We start from the raw sequence: 23,071 nt of genomic DNA, 5'->3' as shown, positions 1-23,071 counted from the left end.
TATCTCCATCCATCCCTCCGCTGCTCGCCTGCAGCTCACGCATACCTGCCCACTTTCGACTCTGCTAATCAAACACATAAAGCTCTGCTTGTAAATGATAATAGAAAACATGAGCCTTCAGCTTGACTACATTATAACAGCTAATAATGTGCTGCTAATGTTAGACAAACCTTGTTCCCAATCACCAGCTCTGACAAGAGGAAGTGAAAGTAAAACATAGCCTACTAAAAACTGATACGTAGCCTGGCTTCTCCTCTGATAAGCCTCATTTTGCTATATTCTTATGGGATTGGTACACTGCAGTTCAAAGGAGGAAATGCCCAGCCATATTGTGACTAGTTATTTTGCTTATGATGTGTTGTAGCATAAAAAAATCACCATATTGACATGTTAATGACATTAAAAACTTGATTTTCACCTGATGGGTTCATAACTGCTAACAAAACCAGATATAGCATGTCATGCCGTCTTACCACCGAAGAAGAGTTGACTGTCTGTGTTTAGAGGAAGTGGGATGCTGGTGTGAGCGGTGGCTCCCTCGTCTTTGTCCACTGTGATGCTCAGATGATCTTGTCTGGAGTTCAGCTCCACAGAATGCCACTGACCATCATTCAGAGCTGAGCCTTTACACACACACACACACACACACACACACACACACACACACAGATATAAACATTCGTACTACGACTGCCTACTGATAGTAGACCAAATGTTAGTCGACCAAAAGGTCATTAGCTGGCAAGATTTCATTGGTCGCTTAGTTGCAGAAAAAAAAAAAAAAAAAAAAAAAAAAACTCTATTAGAAACTGCACTTTGTCCCACGGACAATAGACCTACACACTAAATGACGACTATTGGTCAACCAGGAATATTCTTAGTCGAGGGCAGCCCCAATTAATGCACTTTAGACCAATTACTGGCACCCCAAAACCCTGATTGGACCGACCTGCGCTGAGCTCCAGCTGGGCCCTGCCAGCATTATTGATCTGTAGGCGGAGTCTGGCCTCACTCAGGTACAGCCAGACCGTGCCCTCGTGCTGCGGGAGGTCAAAGGTCAACAGAAGCCCTGCCTTGTTCCACGTGCGAAACTGCAGCGCCACAGAGACAACCCCTGATGACCACGACGCCAGTCCTGGCAACTGCAGGAAGCTCTGTGAGTCTGTGAACGTCACAGCGACTGAAACTTGCTCAGCACAAGAAAAGGTCACATTGCCCTGAGAAAGAGAGGTAGGAAGGGGGGGAGAGAGAGAAAGAGAGAGAGAGAGTGACATGATTATGAGAGAGATAATAAAACATGAATATTCATTAGTTGCAGAGGCTGACTCGGTTTGACTGGATGTCACAGAGGTCTCATCAGCAGCTCTCTGAAAAAGGACATCTGTATTACCATATTGATATCAGCCGAGCAGCTAAAATAAGCTAGAAAACCGGAAGCATCAGGGTCACAGCATTTGCACCCACTATTCTCCACTTATCTCACATAATCCCAGCATGGCATCAGCAAATAGAAATGAAACAATTGTTAAACTGTTTTCAGAAAAGTTTTATCCAAAGTTCAAAGGCATTAGCACGATTTAAACTTCCACACAAACTAACTAACCTTTGGAGAGAAATAAAGATACTCAGCACAATGGATGTATGATATGGTTAGTATAATTTATTCAGGGAAATCTTCTATACAGCACCATGTGAGGTACACATTGCACATTCACCGCCATTAACATAAAGTTCATAATAAATTAACTTTTTTCTGATGACTATCTTTCCCTGTTTCCATCCTCCCCGTCTCCTTTACTCCCTTCTCCTCATTTTCATTCCCCACCTCCTTTCCTCCCTGATTTCTTCTTCTTCTTCTTCTTCTTCTCTAAGCTGCTACTTTTTCTTCTCAAGTTTTTTGCTTTGGGCTTTGTAGCTCCAAAAATGTGCAAGTGATGACATTGGCAATGATAATGAAGGGGAACATGATGATGCTAATGACAAAGATGATGATGATGGCGGGTGTAAAAATGAAGAGGATGATGATGCAGTTGATGGAAATAATGATAGTGACAGTAATAAACGTGACAGTGACCATTAGCATAATAATGATATTGAGCACAAAAAGTCTGTGGTAGACAAATGTCATCAACTTGTTTTAGAGTTTCTCATCATGGCAGCATGATTAAGAAAACTGCAGGACAACGATAATGAATTAGTGTCATGATTAAGTGACACTTAGATGACTTTACTAGGATCATGAGAAGGTTTCAGCAAAAGCAACATTACGTCTCTGATGACTGCTATCTTGTGTGAGTTTGAAATTAGCTTGAAGCCACGGATTAAATTATATTCTGTTTGTAGGTGCTGTTTTGTCAGTTACTTGCCATGCTCCTTACACCAATCAGATAGAGCCTTCGCAGTTAGGCATCATCTGATTGGTCAGAATCTGCACGCATATGAGTGACCTTTACTAGACTACTGCTGTACTACTCTGATAAGTGCCAGGGAGGAGCTGGTGTCTAACAAAATAAAGTCACACTTCAGTATTTTGGATACGGCAGAGATGACATGGCACAAACATGTAATCAGATACTGTAATCCTGTCAATTTATCTTGCATTCTGGCTACACTGAAGATGTAACAGAGGGACAAGGAGTACTCACGGAGCGGATGTGCTGCAGAATGTATCTTTTAACTGGCTACATATGCAGAACACATATGGTGTAGGGTTGTGTAAGTCACAAGCATAACAAGATGGTGAGCTATTGTTTTGGGATTTTGTGAATTGCTTCTTCAGTTTTTGGATCCAGCACAGCGCTGTGAAACTTTTTCACAGAATAAGTGTAAGTTAAACTCTAACAACTGCACACTACAGTAAGCTATGTACAGTAAGGGATACTGTTACTAAGATATCGCCAGCAAATAAATGCCAACAGGGTGATCAGGACCCCAAAGCGGAAGTCCTGATTGACACAAGGTAGCCCTGTCAATCTTGAGTTAAAATTAGATTATTGTGGGGCGTCAATGACTTAGTGGTAGAGCAGGCGCCCCATGTACAACGCTGTTGCCGCAGCGGCTCGGGTTCAAATCCAGCCTGTGGCCCTTTGCTGCATGTCATCCCCCTCTCTCTCTCCCCCTTTCATGCTTACCTGTCCTGTCCATTAAAGGCAAAATGCCCCAAAAAATATCTTTAAAAAATTAGAGTATTTCATTAATTTGTTGGCGTTATTGACAAACTAACAAACAAAGTACCTGGCCATATCAACTGTCAGTTAAATAGATAGACTCAGCAGTCGTCATTCAGAAGGAAATGAATAATGTCAGATTTATTTTCATTCATACTGAAAGTAAGTAAGTATCCTTACGCAAGATATTGAACCTCAAATTGCTCACGATGGCTGTTTCATCAGTGTGTGAGAGTGAGTTTAAATGGTCACTGAGTAGTAGGTGGCACCATGTATGGTAGCCTCAGCTGCCAGTGCGTAAATGAGTGAATGTGACATGTAGTGTAAAAGCACCTTGAGTGGTTGGAAGACTAGAAAGGTGCTATACAAGTGCAGTCCATTCACCATTTACAATATTTCCTTCAGGTGAAGGTAGCAGAGAAAAATTCTTCACCTCATCATTACTTCTGTTACAGTCACTATTCATGTTAATATCCATGCTAGGGCTTTGACATGTACATTAAAATGGCAGTCTCATTGCCATGATGATGAATTCCATCCTACTTAACCACATCTATATTCTCTGCTTAAATTCTCCGCTAGGTTTGCTGTTGTGCACTGCCTGTAGACCAAAACAAAGTGTGTCATGAGCCACACCTCCCTCTACCTCTGCTCTCCACCCCCCACCCCACTCGCCTCGTCCAGTGTTGCCAACTTAGCAACTTTGGCGCTATATTTAGCGACTTTTCAGACCCCTCTAGCGACTCTTTTTCAAAAAAGCGACTAGCGACAAATCTAGCGACTTTTTCTGATGTTATTGAAGACCCCAAATCACTCACAGACGGCCCAGTCCTCCCTCCCAGCAGCAGTCAGAGCAGGAGACGTTAACCCCTCCACGTCCAGACTGCAAGTGAATCACGCATGCGGGGAACCGCCGCTGGCTGATCTATCGCTCTGATCCCGACCTGGTTTACAGTCAGGGCGGGATGTAAATATAAAATTTTATTTGTCTAATATAAATCACTGAAAGAAGGTTCATTTGTAGTTCTAAACATATTCAGGGTGTTTTTTTACTCAGTTTTTGTTGCTCCCACGATGTTATTCCTCTCTCCTACAGCAGCCATTACAATTACATGCATATGGACAATTATGCAAATTAGGCGATGACGTCATTTAGCGACTTCTAGCGACTTTTAGGACAGCCAATAGCTACTTTTCTTACTGAGGAGTTGGCAACAGTGACCTTGTCTGTGCAGCCAAGCACCGCAGCTTCTCCACAGACTATTACATCCAGACAGTCCCAGTGTTTCTTCTACAGGCTCCACTACACTCAGCTGCCCGATATACCCGCTGCTTCTTCCCACATTAACCTGAATAACAAACCAGGACTCGGTGCTCCGGTTGGATCCAAGCGGAGAGCTGGGACTAGCTGGGAAGCTAGCGGAGGCTAACTGGCTGTGCTGGCAGCTGAGTGAAGTGGAGCCTGAGGAGGAAGCGGTTAGCCCAGGTTTCACTACAGGCAGATTCACTCGTCACAGGGGCGAGGAAATAAAACCTAAACAGCCAACTTAGTTTGGCTTAGTTTAGCAGTTAGCGATGTCTTTCACTCACTCTCAGTCTCTGCTGTGTTTAGCTATTTCCCTGCTTTCCTGATAGTGTTAGCACTACTCGGCTACCACGATAACGTTCCTACTCTGAAATTACACCTCTAGTTCTTCACATAGCAAGTTTTTAATTCCTTCAATCTAGAAATGATGAGTTACGCTTATTGCTCCTTTAATTGACTCAAAACTGAGCCAGGATCAAAAATTTGTGTTGACTGAGACTAATGAGCGTATTCAGAGAGCTGTATCTGGGACTAAAACTCCTTCATCAACAAATTTTAAGATCACTGAACACGTTTTGTTCTTTGAAGCTTCTTGGAATTCAAATCTGACTTCTCTCTTTTTATTGCACAAAGTCATCCACATCAGTGACCATCAAGGGGACACATTTCTCAATTAATTGCCTTTGAAATACTGGAGACTTGGATCTTTTCATGACTTAAAACTATCAAATTGAAACTATCCAAGAACAGACTGTCATTAGGTGAACTTATCATAGCGACGCCATTCTGTGCCGAGTCTCCACAGTCACCTATTTGTCTTTCTGATGAACACTGATTGGCAGACTTCCATAATGATGTTCCAAAGATGCTGAACACAAAACTTACTTACCACCACAGTGACCTGGTGGTTGCTCTGCTTGGCCAAGTGGATCAGGTTGATGTTGTTGTACAGCAGGTTTTCCAGGCAGCCGTGGAAGTTCCTGTTGGAGAGGATGGGTTTCTGCAGTCCGTGACTCTGGACAGCTCCCAGACTTAGCTGCACAAAAGACAACACATATATGTAAAAAATTAGTGTACAAGTAACCATCACTTCCTGTAGGATTTAAGGTTTACTTGAGTTTTGACAGTGTAAAAAGAAAATCTCAGTCTCAGTATTGCAGCCAACATGAAATCACAAACTATAGATTCTTCCAGCTGCCTTTGAAGCATAAAGGTGTTTGCTTCATAAAAGACATTCTAAATCGAGTACCTCTTTAAAATGTGTGTTATATGTGCCTCTCTCTCACCTGGTGAATGTCCCAGTGGCTGAGCTCAGCTGGAATCTGAACCTGATGAGTGTTTTTATCCACAGTGAGGTTGAGGTGAGCGCTGAGCCTTTCCAGCTTTACATGGTGCCATTGTTGGTCATCCAGCAGGCTACCCACTGAAACAAGAAGCTGCCCGCTGGAAGATGAACTCACACCTGCAAGGAAAGTGATGATGTGGAAAACAATCAATTTTGTTGTCTTGATGTTGCATTTGGTAGCTGGGCATTGACTCCAGCTAATGCAAAAAAATCTTCTTATAAGCACTTCTTGCTGGGGAACTTTGACTTTTTTCCTGAGGTGTACTAAATAAAAACCACTTCAAGGTCAGCTTTCTGTGTCCTCCCCGAAAATGCATTTTTAACAAGGACACACGCTTGAAGAACTCATTTTAAAATGCTTCTTTTGCTCTCGGAAAAACGAAACCCTAAAGGTTTGATATATCAAAACAAAAAGTCGTGGAAACGTTGCAGCTTCAGTTGAACATTTTCATCGTTTCAAACAGGGGACGCGTCACTGAGGTCACCCTCTCTCATTAGAGAGAGCACATATCTGTATGCTGGCAGGGAGGAGGCCCGAACACGATAAATGACGATGCTGCAAAATGACAGCAGGACATAATTAATGACAGATCCAAGACCAGCAGGTCCAAATTGGTGGATCCGTCTCTGCATCCCCTAACGTGTTGGGAGAGAAAAGCGTTTTTGCTGACAGAAGGAGCTACAACAGAAGGAGAGAGACACACTAAGTCATTAATTATGGAGGACTTTTTCTTCGAAGGGAGATAGATAGATAGATAGATAGATAGATAGATAGATAGATAGATAGATAGATAGATAGATAGATAGATAATATTCATGTTTCTCCATTAAAGTCCCTGGAAACCTCTGTTCTCCATGAGCTTCTTCCTATGAGTAATGGAGTCCAAAATAAACTCTCTTTTTCTGCCAAAGTTTTAAAGGTGTTGATTATGTCTGTGTTTTGTGTGTGCTCATCTTACTTGTTTGAAGCAGGGCTTGGTTGGGTAAAATGGTATGTCATCTGAACCACATTTGTTTTAATTGTTTCAAGTTTCTGTGTAAATGATCCTAGCTACCTTGTTTGAAGGTTGGTAGTCATTTCAAAACTCATGGAAACTTACATTTATACTTTTGTTTTCAGCTTTGCAGTTTCAGGTGTCGTTGCCATCTCAACAGCTTAGTTTTGAACAAATTGTGGTTACAGAGTTAATTGCTTGTGCTGCCAGCACTGCACTATCAACCTGTTCTCAATCCCAGGGTGTCAAATATGGCAGCCTGCTCAGTGGCCCTCAGCTCTTCATAACAATGCACAATGCACCCTAAAGCGTTTTTAACCCTTTAGCATTCTGCTCAGCTATTTGGTAGAGCACATTTTGAGTCACTGTGCCATAATAAAAAAAGTGTTGAACTAGTAGTAGGTATGTTATGCAAAAAACAACAACAACAAGTCACTGTGTCTTTAAAAAGTGTGCCTTTGCAGTTCGCTTCCTACAAGAACTTAGTAACAAAAGAAGTCACTCCAGACATGAGAGCTCTGTATGATGGGATTTTCAAAAGGTAGGTGTATTTTTTTTAAACATGTTATACTTTCAGAGGTTTTACTGAACAGATTTATGTAACTTAATACACAAAATAAACCCCTTAAAAAGGCAAAATATTGTTTAAAAACATGCTCTACCAAATAGTATATTGTCCTTTTATGGTAAAGAAGTGAAGCTTAGCTAATGTAATTAAAATTGATCATTTGTTACAAAACAAAAAACTTAAATGATTACGTGATTACGTTAAATAATACATAGAATGTTATCTGTAATACAGATGCTGAAATAATTTTCTAAGCATGATTTTTTACAGTCTAATGCCATGCCCAATCAAAGGGTTGTCCTTTTATGGTAAAGGATGCTAAGATAAAAAAACAAACAAACAATTACATCAGTGGATTTTTCACCATTTCTGAGATCTTTTCAAACTACTGTAATAGTAAATATCTAGAATAATTATGTGGAAATAATAATAGCACTGGTAGTACTACTGATGCCATGGTAACAAATTGATATATGTTGGGATACTAAAATGTTTCCAGCATTACAACAGTACTTAACTTGTAATTTTGTTTTTCTCGTATAACATTAAGTGACTTTTCAACCATTTGGTAGAGGCCTACATAGAAAAACTATGGGGTCTGTTAGAAATTAGTTTTGTCCATTGCTTTTTACTCAGTGTGGACATTAAAGGGGTATGAGATGTTCGGACTTTTAAGTTCAACGTGAATGTAAAGAGCATGAAAGACTGAGTATGATGGAAGGGTTAGGTAAAGGATGGGTCAAACAAACACAGGACTTTCATCCAGAAAGCTGCTGTTCATGTGAAACTAAAAGTCAGTTTTTTTTGTGATTTTTGAAGAAGGTGCTGTTCACAAAGGCACAGCACATAACTCTTTATAAAATATTGTTTTCACATTTCTGCATGTGGATTTAACTTTAGAGGTGTTGCTTATTTTAAAAACCATCACACGTAATGGAATCAACTAATCTTTTATCATAACCTTAATGTAAATATACGTTATTGAAAATAATTCAGCTAGTTTTACATTTCCCCAATTCATGCATTTACTTTCAATAAATGATTCCTTTTTTTATGTTGAACCTGCTTACATTTTTTTATTGTGTGCATATTTGTGAACTATAGATGAATCCATGCTTCCTGTTCATGGAGGTTGAACAGAGAAGTCAGGGTGTCATATCAGGTCATATCAGTGGGGTACAACACATGCACAGTGAAATCTGGTCTGCACCATAATAGCTGGCGCACTATCATAGAGCATGAGGATGGTGATTTTGTTTCACTCAGGCGTCCGCAGTCAGCCTTGAGTAAGAATATATATGTTATGTGGAAAAATAAGATGAGTGAGAATTACAATTCTCCAGTTATAGAAAAGGTCCTTAATAAAGACCATAAACAAATGCTTTCAATATGAAAACATTTTATTGTATGTCATCTGCCATCCATTCAGTTTAGGTCTACCAGAAAGTCAGGTCAGGTCGAGCACAGCCCAGAAGGCTAAACAGAGTGCATCCAAAACATGAGAGTTGATAACAGCATTTCCCAAAATGTCTAACTATTCCTTTAATGCCTTTTGATGAGGTTACATATTTGGTTACAGCTTGAATAAGTGGAAATAGAGAGGTGGCGATCAATACAAGAAGTCTGAGGGCAAACAATTATAGAAACACTTAACTTTCATTCATGAAACTCCCTCTCCCTTTATTACTCTCTGTCAGTCTTAATTTCCCTCACTCCTCCTCCTCTCCTGTGAGGACGTTGCGAGGAAGGAGGTTCAGTCTGACAGTGCCCAAACTTGCTGTTGTCTTTAATGTCCAACTGGAAGGAGCCCAGCTGTGCAACACTGCAATAACTGCTTGATTTATCCATACTGAGCAGACTAATATTGAATGTTCTTGTCTTTAAGCTTAGGAGTCTGCACTGAACACTACCTTCCACTTTCCAGGAGTCTGCCGTTCCAGACAGCTCCCTAAGGCAATATCACCTCATCATATTCTGTCTGCTACTCCATTATGGCTCTTTGCTCCAGCTGTAAATCTGTTTATGAAAGACGCCAATGACAGGTCTTATCAGGAGACAGACTATTATAATTGTTTAAGCATTTCAGCGTCACGTGGTGCTACTACTTGAAATACAGCTTGACTGTAAAAATAATGTACTTTCTCGAAACCAATTCTCAGTTTCAGTCACAGTTGGGAATTCAGTTCATTACCATAAAACAAACTGAAAAAAAAGAAAGAGCACCGTGATATTCATGGAAAGACTGTCACTGCTGTGTTACTTCTCTCTGCCTCCTCAATTCAACTCAGGCATATCTGGCATGATGTTCAGATCAAAAATATATCTCCAAATCATATTCATAAATAAAGAACTTGATAGTAACAACTAGTTATTCGTATCATTTAACACTTGATAACATTAATAAGATGTATAATGATTGGGAAGAAAAAATACATAAAAGCATGTTTTGCTTTCAAATAAGAAGTTATATGTAGGGCTGAAATGATTAGTTGATTAATTGATAGACAGAAAATGAAATTATTTTGATATTTGATTAAAAGGCAGGTCCACTATCTCTTGTTGGCTCTTTTTAATAATTTTTTTTTATATCATTCTGTGGCCTTGCTGTAGTTTTCCTTAGTAATAAATATGACCATTTAAATTTTGGTGCAAGTGTTTGATGTCAAAATGCTGTTTTCCTACACAATTCTAAAAGCATGTTCCCATGTGACCAGTTATAATGTAGGTTTCTGCATTATGACGTTGCTACATAAACCTTAACCTGCCTAATATGTTTCTTTGTGACTGAACCAAGTCTTCTTTGAGAATTTTATGTCATTGGTCTTCTAAATTAGCTCCATACTGTATATGTGTATATCAGACATGGGGGAAAGTCACACATGTGCAAGTCACAAGCAAGTCTCAAGTCTTTACCTTCAAGTCTCAAGCAATTCCCAAGTTAGTTGCAGTGAGAATCAAGCAAGTCAGGTCAAGTCCCTGCTATAAGCTAAGCAAGTCAAGTTGAGTCATTGCTCAGGTCAAGCAAGTCACAAGTCAAGTCATATGTCACATACAGCAAACATCTCCTCACGATTCGCTAGCTACAGTAGATGTTCTCTGAATATGCTGTGAAAAAGTCTGGTCTCTGTAGGCAGCCCAGGCTCTGCAAATGGCAACAAAAACATTTGGGTCCAGGCTGCACCAACCAGCCAGTGCGAGATCAGTGAAAGCAAGCACACACACATAAACACGGTGCCAATGTCTCACTGTCTTGCGCAAGCACACGTGAACGCGGTACCCAGAGAGGCAGTTAGAGCTACAGGCTACAGTGAGGCTAAAAACAGAGTTCAAATGACGTTTTTCCAAACAACTTTTTATGTTGGGGCTTCAGGACACTTGGATCACTACGGACGAGCAGTATGGAGATATTTTGTGGTTTCAATTATGTGTTTTTGGACGCTTTTTTTTTTGGAGTTGTGTTGCTACCCCTTCTCCCCTTGGATCTCCGCAAGTGTTGTGAGGACTCTATAACTTCACCTGATCCTACGTCGGGATGAGGGTGAGTAGATAATGGCTGAATTTTCATGTTGGATGCACTATCCCTTGAACAGGTGTGTACATCCAGGATAACTAGCAGCTATCGCTCGTTCATGACACAGTCACAGAGGACGAGGGGGGGAGGGGCGAGCTAGCTCCGTTGTGTTTGATAACATTGTTGAACGTAAACAGAAGTGACACCCAACAGTGCTTAGCGTGCCTTTAATATTGAATTAAAAGTCCCCCATATCCTCTAACATACATAACCACCCATAACCAAGTGGCTGGCATAGTGTACAGGTACATCTGCACTGAGTATGGGCTGGAAGTCCCAAGGTCACAATGGAAGACACCGAGCTAAGATCCTGTGGGACTTCCAGATCCAGAATGACAAACTGGTGATGGCCAACCAACCAGACATCGTGCTGATTGACAAACAACAGAAAAGAGCAGCGGTGATAGACGTAACAATACAGAGTGACGGCAACATCAGGAAGAAGGAACACAGGGAGCTTGAAAAATACCACGGGCTGAAAGAGGAGCTAGAAAAGATGTGGGGAGTAAAGGCAACAGTGGTGCCAGTGGTAATCGGAGCACTGGGGGCTGTGACCCCCAAACTGGGCTGACTGCCTGCCAAATGAACAGTTTCCCCAGAGTTGGAATTTGCCCTTCTCTTGGAGGGGAAGGGATTAGTCGGTAATTTCAATTTCTGATTGTTTCATATTCTGTATTCTATATACTTCTGTCCACCGCACTGTTCAAGTAACACAAATAAGCTAACTGGTGATTACCTTTGCTGCATGTCAACCCCAACTCTCTCTCTCACCCCATCTTCAATCTCAAAGTCCCCCCGCCCCCCAAAAAAAAAAGAAAAAAAAAACGTACATTGTAGTAACCAAGACGTTTAAGACAAAAACCAAGTAATCACAATGTTCCTGGCTTAAGTCAGATATATACCTTTGTTGCATGTAACACCCCAAATACATAAAACTAAACAACATTTTTCTCATTCTCCTTCCCGCTGCCATCAGAGGACGACATGGTGGCCAGTCATTTGCATATCCTTGGCTATGTAGCTATATGTGTAGCATATCATCTTTTTATTTTGAGATACAAACTGTATTTCTGCTGCACACAGAAGAAATCAACAGTAAGCAACTTATAATACAGCAGCAGAGAGTGTTACAGTAAGAGTCCCATGGCTATCTTGGCAATTTCAGGCTCCTCTGAAAATACAGAGGCTGCTGACTGAAACTCTTATGAGGCTGTTTACAGCAGAAACTCCTGGAGGCTCACTGTAAATCACTGTAGAAAAAGTGGAGTGGAGTAAGCAAATGCAACAGTAATCACCACGATTCATTGTCTTCTATTTTCTATGCCAACTGGCACACTTTGTCCGGAGAGATTCATCTCTTTTCAACAGGGCTCTGCAGATGCCTCGGGGAAGATCTGATTGTAGCTTTTGTTGCTCTGTGCGATTACTGGAAGCGTCTGTGATCATGCTGATGTTTCACGACTGTAAAATCCGAAATATTCTGGGTATTCCGTAACATAGCCAGCAACCACAAACCCACCGCATGTCCTTATACAGAGAAAAGATGCTCTACACACAGCTTGCCCTGCACGCCTCCCTGATGCCATCCTAATTTAGTCAGCAATACTTAACACCACTCATCCAGAATGCACTGGAGCAGGACACACCAGCCCTCAGTGTATTTACTGCTGTGTATTACAGCTTTCCTGTGACAGTTCAGAATTGAACTGAATTATGAAGCAGGGGGATACATTAGAGCACACTGACATTTTGATAAATGTAAAGCAGAGAGGAAATGAGATGGTTTTGGATAGCAGACATAAATCTTAATGAGCCAGCCAATTTAGTCCAACTGCTTGGACAGCCACAGGCAGATAGAGAGGGCCTAACGGTCTTACTGTTGTATTTATCTGTTTGTTTGCCTGTCTGTCTCCTTGCATAATGAATATAGGTCTGTCGTTCTGTTTTCATTCATCATTAATTTATGCTAATGGGAGTTACAGTGTGGCTAACAAAAACACATCAGCTCTAGCCAAGCTCTTTATTTGTGTGCATTTACAAGCTACACATATCCCTTACGCTCAATGCTAGTCATCATTAGCCATCTTTAGCTCTTCTGTGTCTCCGCCAGCTTGTTTATCTCATGATGCGACATGCATCAGTGTTAAAGAGCAGCCCGACAGGATCAAGTTACCAAATGGGAGAGATAAAGCACAAAGAGCCCCAGAGAATAGCACACACTCCGGAGCTATGGATATAACGCATCTAAATCTTAAGGTTTTATCTTTGCTACCCTAGTTTGAGCTTCTCGTCTATTCTCTTGAGCCAACAGCTGACTGTGGAGAAGCATGCTGTGGCTCAGGGTGGATGCTCCAAGCTATTGATCTAAATTACACTGTCTGCAGACTGCAAACTCCCGGGAGAGCATGAGGGAGGGCGGTGTGTGAAAGGGAGGGAGAAAGAAAGAGGAGAGAAAGACAAAGAGCATGCAATTGAAAAAGGCAAATAATCACCACTGGAAAAAAAACGGAGCAGGGGCAGAATTGGGGTGACATATGAGAAAGGCTGTGATAAATAACAACGGAGAGAGAGGGAAATAGAAAAGGCAGAAAAGAGAGGGAGAGGGGGCAGCCAGGCAGGGAAACAACAAGAGCCAGGGGAAGAAGTATGCAGCGACAGCACTGTGATTGAGGATTTTTTTTCCAATATTGGCTGTATCACTGGATTATCATAGCTCGATCTAATCTCTGCACCATTACAAAAACGAAGATTGTTTATTTTCCTTCCCGGCCACCCGGAGTTCTTTGAGCAGTTTGTTGACTATCAGCTCATGTCTAGTGGGGAGATGTGACAGGCGTCACTCAGGGAGCTGATGTCAGACTGATGGCTTTTGCAGAGAACGCCTCTCTGCCACTGACAGATAGACAATACCACCAGGGAATTGATACTCTTCCACCCCTTCCCAACCAGAGGGAATTGGACAAGATTCTGTTTTTATTGCAGGGATGTAAAGAGGGAGTGAACGAGGAGGGCTTAGACAAGTGTGGGGGATGGAAAGAAGCAGTTTAAACTACATCTGAATACAGCAAGTTTAGATTCTTGCCAAGAAATAGAATGGCTTTCTCAAACATAATTATAATACTACCATGCAGCTGTTGTAGCTGCTAGTATATACTCAACTGCAGCCTTAAAATGCCATTATTGCTGTAGTGTAACTGGGTCGACTTTTCCATCAGAGCAATTTCCTCCAACTACATTTCATGCTAAAATGAACCCCCTATGGGGACTAAGGCACCAACCACCATAACATCCCTGGTTCACATCCCATAGAGGACCATCGTTTCATGTGATCAACCATTTCTCTTTCATTTCCTGTCACCTCTAAAGCCAACAATCTAAAAAAAAGTCAGAAAATGCCAGCCAAAATACTTAAAAAGTAAATACATGAAATAAAGCTTAAAACATGTGATGCCACATGGATTACTTTCAGTATGACTTAATCAGCCATGCAATATGGAAGCTCCATTTCCAAATTAGAGCGCAGTGTGTGATTCAACAGGTAAGGTGCATACAGGATATCAGGCCAAATATATTGCTAAATGTCCAAGAACAATCCCCCTGTGCCTAAAATCACTCAAACAGCATGGTTAAATGTCTCATTGTGACAGCTTTTCCTTTCTCTCCACCACATGCAATTTCAAACTCAGGTCAGCACTTTAATGTATGATGGTACAGCCTGATACCCATTTCAGGGTTTAATGATAACAACATTAGCGTTGGAGGGCTCATCCAACTTTTGGCACATTTCACCATGTGGGCAGATGGGTCATCATGAGTCACATCTACCCCATGTTTAACAAGGCCAAGCTCAGAACAGAGCTATCCCTCATCTATGAGAATGACAAGTTCAAGGCTTGCGGTGGTACACTGACTCTGTTGCAGTTTTTCATGGAGAACAACCTTCAGGCCACATTCACTGAGACTGTCAGTCTTCTCAAGATTCTCATCACCACACCCATGACAACAGCAGAATCAGAGAGGTGCTTTTCTACTCTAAAGAGGATCAAGACCTTCCTGAGGAACACCATGACGCAGGATTGCCTGAATGCTCTGGCCATGCTCTCCATGGAGAAAAAACTTGTCAGAAACATCCCTGACTTCAATAATAGGGTCATTGAGAGCTTTGCCACTCAGAAGGACAGAAGGGCAAAATTCCTGTACAAACAGATATCATATCACACACACACACACACACACATTCCCTTGACCAAATCTTTCTCTTGACCTTTGCACAAGACATCATCCAGCAATATATTGCACTATAGAGATTTCTAATATTTTGTCTTAGTAGTGTGTTTGCTAATATTATTGTATATGTAATCTGTTCATGTTTTTCTTGCTTATTTAGTCTATAAAATAGTTTTTCATTGACTCATAATAGACATATGAAAGAAGCAAATCTTAACATTTGATAATCAAAAACAAAAAAATGTTTGGAATCTTACCTTGGAAAATGACTCAAATGCTGACATTATTAGCAAAATTGTTGCAGATAATATTTTTCTTTATCGACTAATTGAAAAATCAGTTAATTGTTGCAGTTCTGATCACATTAGTAACATTTAGCTTGATCATAAAGTACCGCACAGTATTCTTCCAGCCAAAGGTTTGAGTTCAGCCACTTTATATTCATTTCTTTATTATACATCCTTTATACAGTGTAAATTTCATAGATACATTACGACAATCTATATAAATCTATGTTATTGTATATAGTCCACTTGTTCTGGCACTCTGTTCTGGTGGCGTGTCTCTTGCGTTGCCTATTTACTACCAACGCACCGTTTGATGTGCTCTGCTGTGCACCTCTGCCACAAGGGGGAACTGGCGAAATGGTCAACAGCCCTGTGTGTGAAAATTGGTAAATATCAGTCATTTGTTTACATGTTCAGTTTCAAATGCAAAACTTGTGTTTGTGCAATATGCTGTTTATGTTTTTGTGTGAGAATGCTTCAACTTTTTAATACTGGTATTAAATAATTACTATTTCACAGAGCACTGGTATCCTGCCATTTGTGTTAAATTGTATTGGATAGTTACTGAAACTGGCTTAATATGGCACAGCCCCACCTAGAATATTTTTCATCAGCCGCCACTGCAGATGACAGTATGGACCAGCAGAGTATGACCATCATTAACCCTTATGCTGCTTTGGAATCATCTCTCTTTTTGTCCCTGATCAGGAATCCCGTGAGGGCCAGTACGGGGAGGAAGAACAATTACAGCAACCAAGAACTGTTTCAATATGCATGTGAATTTTATTTATAAGTCGGAATTCTTTTTTAAAATGTGTAGTTATACTTCAATTATTCAAAGCTCTGTTTACAATCAAGCTAATTTCAGGGCAAGATATCTTGTTTTTCTTTGAAATACTGTTACACATTATTACATACAGTACAGGCCAAAAGTTTGGACACACCTTCTCATTCAATGTGTTTTCTTTATTTTCATGACTATTTACATTGTAGATTCTCACTGAAGGCATCAAAACTATGAATGAACACGTGGAGTTATGTACTTAACAAAAAAAGGTGAAATAACTGAAAACATGTTTTATATTCTAGTTTCTTCAAAATAGCCACCCTTTGCTCTGATTACTGCTTTGCACACTCTTGGCATTCTCTCCATGAGCTTCAAGAGGTAGTCACCTGAAATGGTTTCCACTTCACAGGTGTGCCTTATCAGGGTTAATTAGTGGAATTTCTTGCTTTATCAATGGGGTTGGGACTATCAGTTGTGTTGTGCAGAAGTCAGGTTAATACACAGCCGACAGCCCTATTGGACAACTGTTAAAATTCATATTATGGCAAGAACCAATCAGCTAACTAAAGAAAAATGAGTGGCCATCATTACTTTAAGAAATGAAAGTCAGTCAGTCCGGAAAATTGCAAAAACTTTAAATGTGTCCCCAAGTGGAGTCGCAAAAACCATCAAGCGCTACAACGAAACTGGCACACATGAGGACCGACCCAGGAAAGGAAGACCAAGAGTCACCTCTGCTTCTGAGGATAAGTTCATCCGAGTCACCAGCCTCAGAAATCGCAAGTTAACAGCAGCTCAGATCAGAGACCAGATGAATGCCACACAGAGTTCTAGCAGCAGACCCATCTCTAGAACAACTGTTAAGAGGAGACTGCGCCAATCAGGCCTTCATGGTCAAATAGCTGCTAGGAAACCACTGCTAAGGAGAGGCAACAAGCAGAAGAGATTTGTTTGGGCCAAGAAACACAAGGAATGGACATTAGACCAGTGGAAATCTGTGCTTTGGTCTGATGAGTCCAAATTTGAGATCTTTGGTTCCAACCGCCGTGTCTTTGTGAGACGCAGAAAAGGTGAACGGATGGATTCCACATGCCTGGTTCCCACTGTGAAGCATGGAGGAGGAGGTGTGATGGTGTGGGGGTGTTTTGCTGGTGACACTGTTGGGGATTTATTCAAAATTGAAGGCACACTGAACCAGCATGGCTACCACAGCATCCTGCAGCGACATGCCATCCCATCCGGTTTGCGTTTAGTTGGACGATCATTTATTTTTCAACAGGACAATGACCCCAAACACACCTCCAGGCTGTGTAAGGGCTATTTGACCAAGAAGGAGAGTGATGGAGTGCTGCGGCAGATGACCTGGCCTCCACAGTCACCGGACCTGAACCCAATCGAGATGGTTTGGGGTGAGCTGGACCGCAGAGTGAAGGCAAAGGGGCCAACAAGTGCTAAACACCTCTGGGAACTCCTTCAAGACTATTGGAAAACCATTTCAGGTGACTACCTCTTGAAGCTCATCGAGAGAATGCCAAGAGTGTGCAAAGCAGTAATCAGAGCAAAGGGTGGCTATTTTGAAGAAACTAGAATATAAAACATGTTTTCAGTTATTTCACCTTTTTTTGTTAAGTACATAACTCCACATGTGTTCATTCATAGTTTTGATGCCTTCAGTGAGAATCTACAATGTAAATAGTCATGAAAATAAAGAAAACGCATTGAATGAGAAGGTGTGTCCAAACTTTTGGCCTGTACTGTATATAGATGTAATAATCAGTTAAAAATACCGATATTTTATTTCCATGGCCTAGGAAAGTTCAATCAGTGTTTATGAACATGAGCTACTCTCTCCCAAAGCCAGAAACCAGAGAAGTAAGTCTCAAACTTCTGATGCCATCAAGTCTGACATCTGGAGCTGCTCCATAGACAGTGAATTAGGGGTGTAAATCACCAGCTTCATCACGATACGATATTATATCAATTTGTTTGGATGACGATACGATGTTTGCCGATATCACAAAGTCTGTCACGATACGATTTTGATTCGATTTGATTCAGGAGCCTGCGATAGATATGACGCAATATCATATGCCCATCTAACACAATCATTTACATCAACTCACAAAAACAACTAGAATATGATTTGACCATTTTATTTCTGAGCTCTGTTTGTTGTTTGAGCAGAGGTGCGCTTGCCCAGAAATGGTGACACAGATGTTTTCATTTTGCATCGATATAATCAGATCGTTAATCAATGAATCGATGTATTGATGTGGATCGATGTATCATTACACCCCTACTGTGAATGGGAGCCTGATTTTGCCACCTGATCTCATAGAAATACATTAAATGGAGCTAAAGCTCAATGTTTAAGTCTTAAGCGCTGGCAACACAAAAACAATACCAATTCAAAATCAATGGGGATCTTTTGTTCTGTTGGACACACAAATTGAGTATAAAGAGCGAGCAAGTCTGTAAAGGATGTGTAGGAGCGGTGGTGCATGGGTCAAATAAACATGGACTTTAAACCAGGAGACAGCTGTTCTTGCCCCATGTTTAACCAAAAGTAAATGTAGGTACATACCTGCATTCCACCATTTGCCTCACTGATACCGTCCACAAGTGGTTCACATCCTGCTTCACTGGATGAACTGAGTATGTTGCATTGGGAGAGGCAAAATCACAAGTTCACTATGTCACCTGTGGTGTCTCTCAAGGCTTGGTGCTGGGTCCTACCCTCTTCACTCTCTATATGCTCCCCCTCAGCTGTGTTATCAGCACGCATGGCATATCATTCCATTGTTATGCTGACGACACATAACTCTACCTCCGGACAGATCCCACCTTCTCTGCACTCCTGCCATCTGCCTCACTCATTACCTGCCTGAAGGAGATAAAGGCGTGGATGAAGCCCAAGACTAAAGCCATCCTTGTTGGCACCCTACACCAGGTCAGATCATCCACCCTCACCAGCATCTCTTTCTCTGGTGCGAACATCCCCCTGTCTACTTCAGTCACCAACTTCAGCGTTAAAATGGACCTCCACCTTACATTCGAGACCCACATCAAACACCTGTGCAAGACTTCCTTTTACCACCTCAGGAACATTGCAAAACTCCGTCCATCACTCAACCTGGCAGATGCTGAAAAGCTTGTCCACGCTCTTGTCTCCTCCAGGCTGGACTACTGTAATGCACTCCTCATCAGGATTCCTAATAAAAGCATCCAGAGGCTTCAATACACCCAGAACAGCATTGCAAGGAGCATGACCATATCACACCCATCCTCACACCCATCGTCAAATCACTCACTGGCTGCCCGTTGAACTCGGAATTCAATACGAGGTCTCCCTCCTCACACATCAGTGCATTCATGGACATGCTTCACTCTGTCTTAAAGAACTCCTCAGACTTCTTCACACACCCGCCACACTGCCAACCTCCTCAACCCCCCCAGGACCAGACTCTGCACCATGGGAGACCGGGCCTTCTGCCTGGCCGCTCCCTGACTGTGGAATGCTCTCCCTGACCACCTGAGAGCACTGCAGACTGTGAACGCTTTTAAACGCAACTTAAAGACGTACCTTTTTACTAAAGCCTTCTGATGTATTTTATCATGTTGTCTGTTTTTAACTCTTAGCATAGCATATCTGCACTGCCTTCTGTAGCACTCTGAGATTTGTTTTTTTTTATGTAAAATGCGTTACAAATAAAATGTATTATTATTATTATTATTATTATGACTTTACAGACTTAACATAACTATGCAAAGGACCTTACATAGGTACTTTGTGTAATAACGCAGCATACTTACGTTTACATCACTTGTGTCCTGTAGGTCTACATAGTTATTTTTATCTAAAACCACATTTTCTCCTAAACTTAACCAAACTGCAACTGTTTTCACAATGAAACTGCAACCGCTCATACTAGACTTTGCATTGGCATTGTTTTCATATTGCCAGCATATCATTTTCACACAACTCCAGCCCACCACCACGTAATGCAATGTTAAGAGGTTGTGTCCATTTCACATATTACTGTGAAATTGTGTTAGATTTTGTGGACCCACAGAATGTTTGTTTTTTTATTTACCTAAATGAGCTTTATTTCATTGTAGTGTACTCAGTTGTGAAACAGGAAATGTACCCATATACTCAGAACATTCTCCTGGGTGCTCTCAGCGTCATCTAGAACATTTCTACCAATTCATCGTCTGTGGAGCAGCTCCAGACTTAATACCCCATGATATCACCCATTTAAGTTTTAGCCCTCTAGTTTTTAGATTTGGGTGACAGTTGCTAATGTTTACTAATAAAATTGGATCGTGTTAGGCAATAGGTATAACATACATTTTGGAAATGGGCAAAATTCACCAACATAATTACAGGAAAACCATCAACCCTAAATAAAGGAAAGGAAGGAATGGTTGGTGAGCAGAGCAGTAGAGTACTCCAGCAACCAGATGGCGTGGTTGATGAGAGGTCTGCCATATGGTGATAATTCGACGGCCTGGCAGTCGGACAACACCTCAGGTTTAACCTCATTTACACCAACACAAACACACACACACACAAACACACACACACATTACCTCCCATAGCCTCCACAGTGCTCTGTTCTGTGCAGTTAGAGACCATGGATCATGTTATGCTGTGCTAGCCCACTGTGCACCACAGAGTTCATCCTTAACACATGTTGCTAACATCCATCACAGATTAAAAGAGAGAGAGCATGGGAGTGGACGTCAAGCTGAGAAAGAAGCAGAGCCAGAAAGAGAGAGACAGACAAAAAGTCTGGAAAGAACTTCGACTAGAGTAAATATGTTTTCCCCAACAAATGTTGCTGTCCTCCTCCACAGTCATTGACCCATAACTGCACGCCTGCAATAGTGAACTGCACCAATTCCCCAAGTTTATTCAAAATCTGATGAGTTTTGTCTGAGATATTGCTTCAGACATATGGATAAACAAGTAAACACTGTACTGAGCTAATCAGCATAAGCGGAAAGAAGCATAATTCCCCTGAGTTTCCTCAAAATTGGATCAGTGGTATCTTAGAAATCACATCTGACAAAAGCACAAGCAAACCAGCAGATGGACGGAGACAGACTTGAAGCTCCCTCCATTTCATTGTGGGGACAAAAATGTGCAAGATATTAAATTCATTATATAGAGACAAGATGGTGGATACTCTGGAGCCTTACACTGTGAGGCTTAGTCGTTTAGCTGACATTTACTTAGAGCAATGAACAGATAGATAAAGCTGCAGAAGTTTGTTGGAAAAGTCATCCAAGTTCCACAACACAAACTCAAACGTCCAAAGTTTCAGCCACTTTACACCACAGGATTTCAATCCATGTCCTCAGGAAGTCGACTACTGCTGCTTTTTGTTCTACCAAAGATTTAAATGCATGTCGTTCCAGGTGTAAAATGGTCCATGATTATGCAGTATATAAAGAATGGAAACCAGCGGGACTTAAAGCTTCAAGTAAGAAAAGCACAAAATTACATCCAGATAAAGGGAGACAGCCTATTCAGATTAAAAGACCCATCATTACACCACCCACAGTATGTTTAAGATGCAGCAGAAACAGCAAAATACAATCATATCATCAGAGATCATGAGCAAAGAATATCTGAAGATCCATCCAGATACATAACCTCACCAAAACCAGAAACTGTGTCAAAGAGAGGAGACTGCAATCTAGATTTTGTTTACACTATTTTTTAGAGAGTGGAAGGACTAGCCTAATACATGACTGTACACTTTATATACATTTTATATAATATTGTACGATAGTTTCCATTGTCTTTGTCATTTGCTGTATCGTGGTATTTGTTTCCATTTCTTTCATATGTAATGTATTATTATTTTGTAGTGTGTGTGTGTATTACATACATATACTGCACATATATTATACAACATCATATACTTTAATATATTGTTATGTGTACTGAATTTATTATTCATTCTTATACCTATACTCATACACAGTGCTTACACCATGGCTGCAGGAATTGCTCTACTGGATTTTTTTATTCCTTTTGTGGTTTTATATAGTGTCATGTAATATATATTGTGTATAGGTTTTTAATGTAACCTCTTTAAAATAGCTTAAATTCTTATTTCTTTTTCATTCATTTCATTTAAAAAGTACTTTAAGTTTTTTCTTAACATGTACATTTCCCCCGGAGATCATTCACCTCATCTTATTTCATATTGGAGGAATAATGCTGGTACCTTGTTGGTGGTAGAGCAGTAGCCGTCCCTTCTCCAACACCAAAGTGAGGCTGTGATCTCTCTGTCCCTCCGCATGTAGCAGTGTCCCAGAATTCCTTAGGGTCTTAAACTTTAGAGAGACGACCTCCATCGCTGTCCAACTCTGCCTCACACTCCACCTGTAGACCAGGCTGCTGCTTCCGTCAAAGTTGGCCACGTCAGAAGCTATAGAACGACGGAGAAAGAGGAGAAGGAAGAGCTTTATATTTTTCCAACAACAGATGTACACTTTATTCTTCAGTAACTGTAACAACCGACATTTGTCAATTTATATTACAACCCTGGTTCCAAAAAAGTCTGAAACTTAAACAAAAGCAGAATGCAATGATGTGCAAATACTTTGACCTCTAATCAATTGAATACAGTACAAGACAAGATATTTAATGTTCAGATTGAAAAAAAAATATTTTGCAAAAATACAGTATTTTAAGTTTAATGCCTGCAACACATTTAAAAAAAGTTGGGACAGGAACAAAAAAGGACTGGGACAATTATGGAATGCCTAAAAAAAAATCAAACAAACAAACAAAAACAGCT

The 23,071-nt window shown here is 40.9% G+C and overlaps 1 protein-coding gene across 1 annotated transcript in view; it reads right to left on the bottom strand.

Annotated features, from left to right (window-relative positions):
- LOC117254452 (contactin-associated protein-like 4) overlaps nt 1–23,071 on the bottom strand; it is a 165,429-nt gene that overhangs the window by 73,429 nt on the left and 68,929 nt on the right. Inside the window, exons 5-9 of the mRNA XM_033622768.2 lie at nt 22,496–22,699; nt 5,760–5,935; nt 5,363–5,509; nt 950–1,217; nt 474–623 (exon numbers count right to left, since the gene is read on the bottom strand). Coding sequence (XP_033478659.1) covers nt 474–623; nt 950–1,217; nt 5,363–5,509; nt 5,760–5,935; nt 22,496–22,699 — 945 coding nt within the window. The remainder of the gene's footprint in view (nt 1–473; nt 624–949; nt 1,218–5,362; nt 5,510–5,759; nt 5,936–22,495; nt 22,700–23,071) is intronic.

The sequence above is a fragment of the Epinephelus lanceolatus genome, chromosome 6 (assembly GCF_041903045.1).
Source record: "Epinephelus lanceolatus isolate andai-2023 chromosome 6, ASM4190304v1, whole genome shotgun sequence".
Lineage (NCBI taxonomy): Eukaryota > Metazoa > Chordata > Actinopteri > Perciformes > Serranidae > Epinephelus > Epinephelus lanceolatus.
The sequence above is the reverse complement of the archived record's forward strand: the minus strand, read 5'-3'. Positions and strand labels throughout refer to the sequence as shown.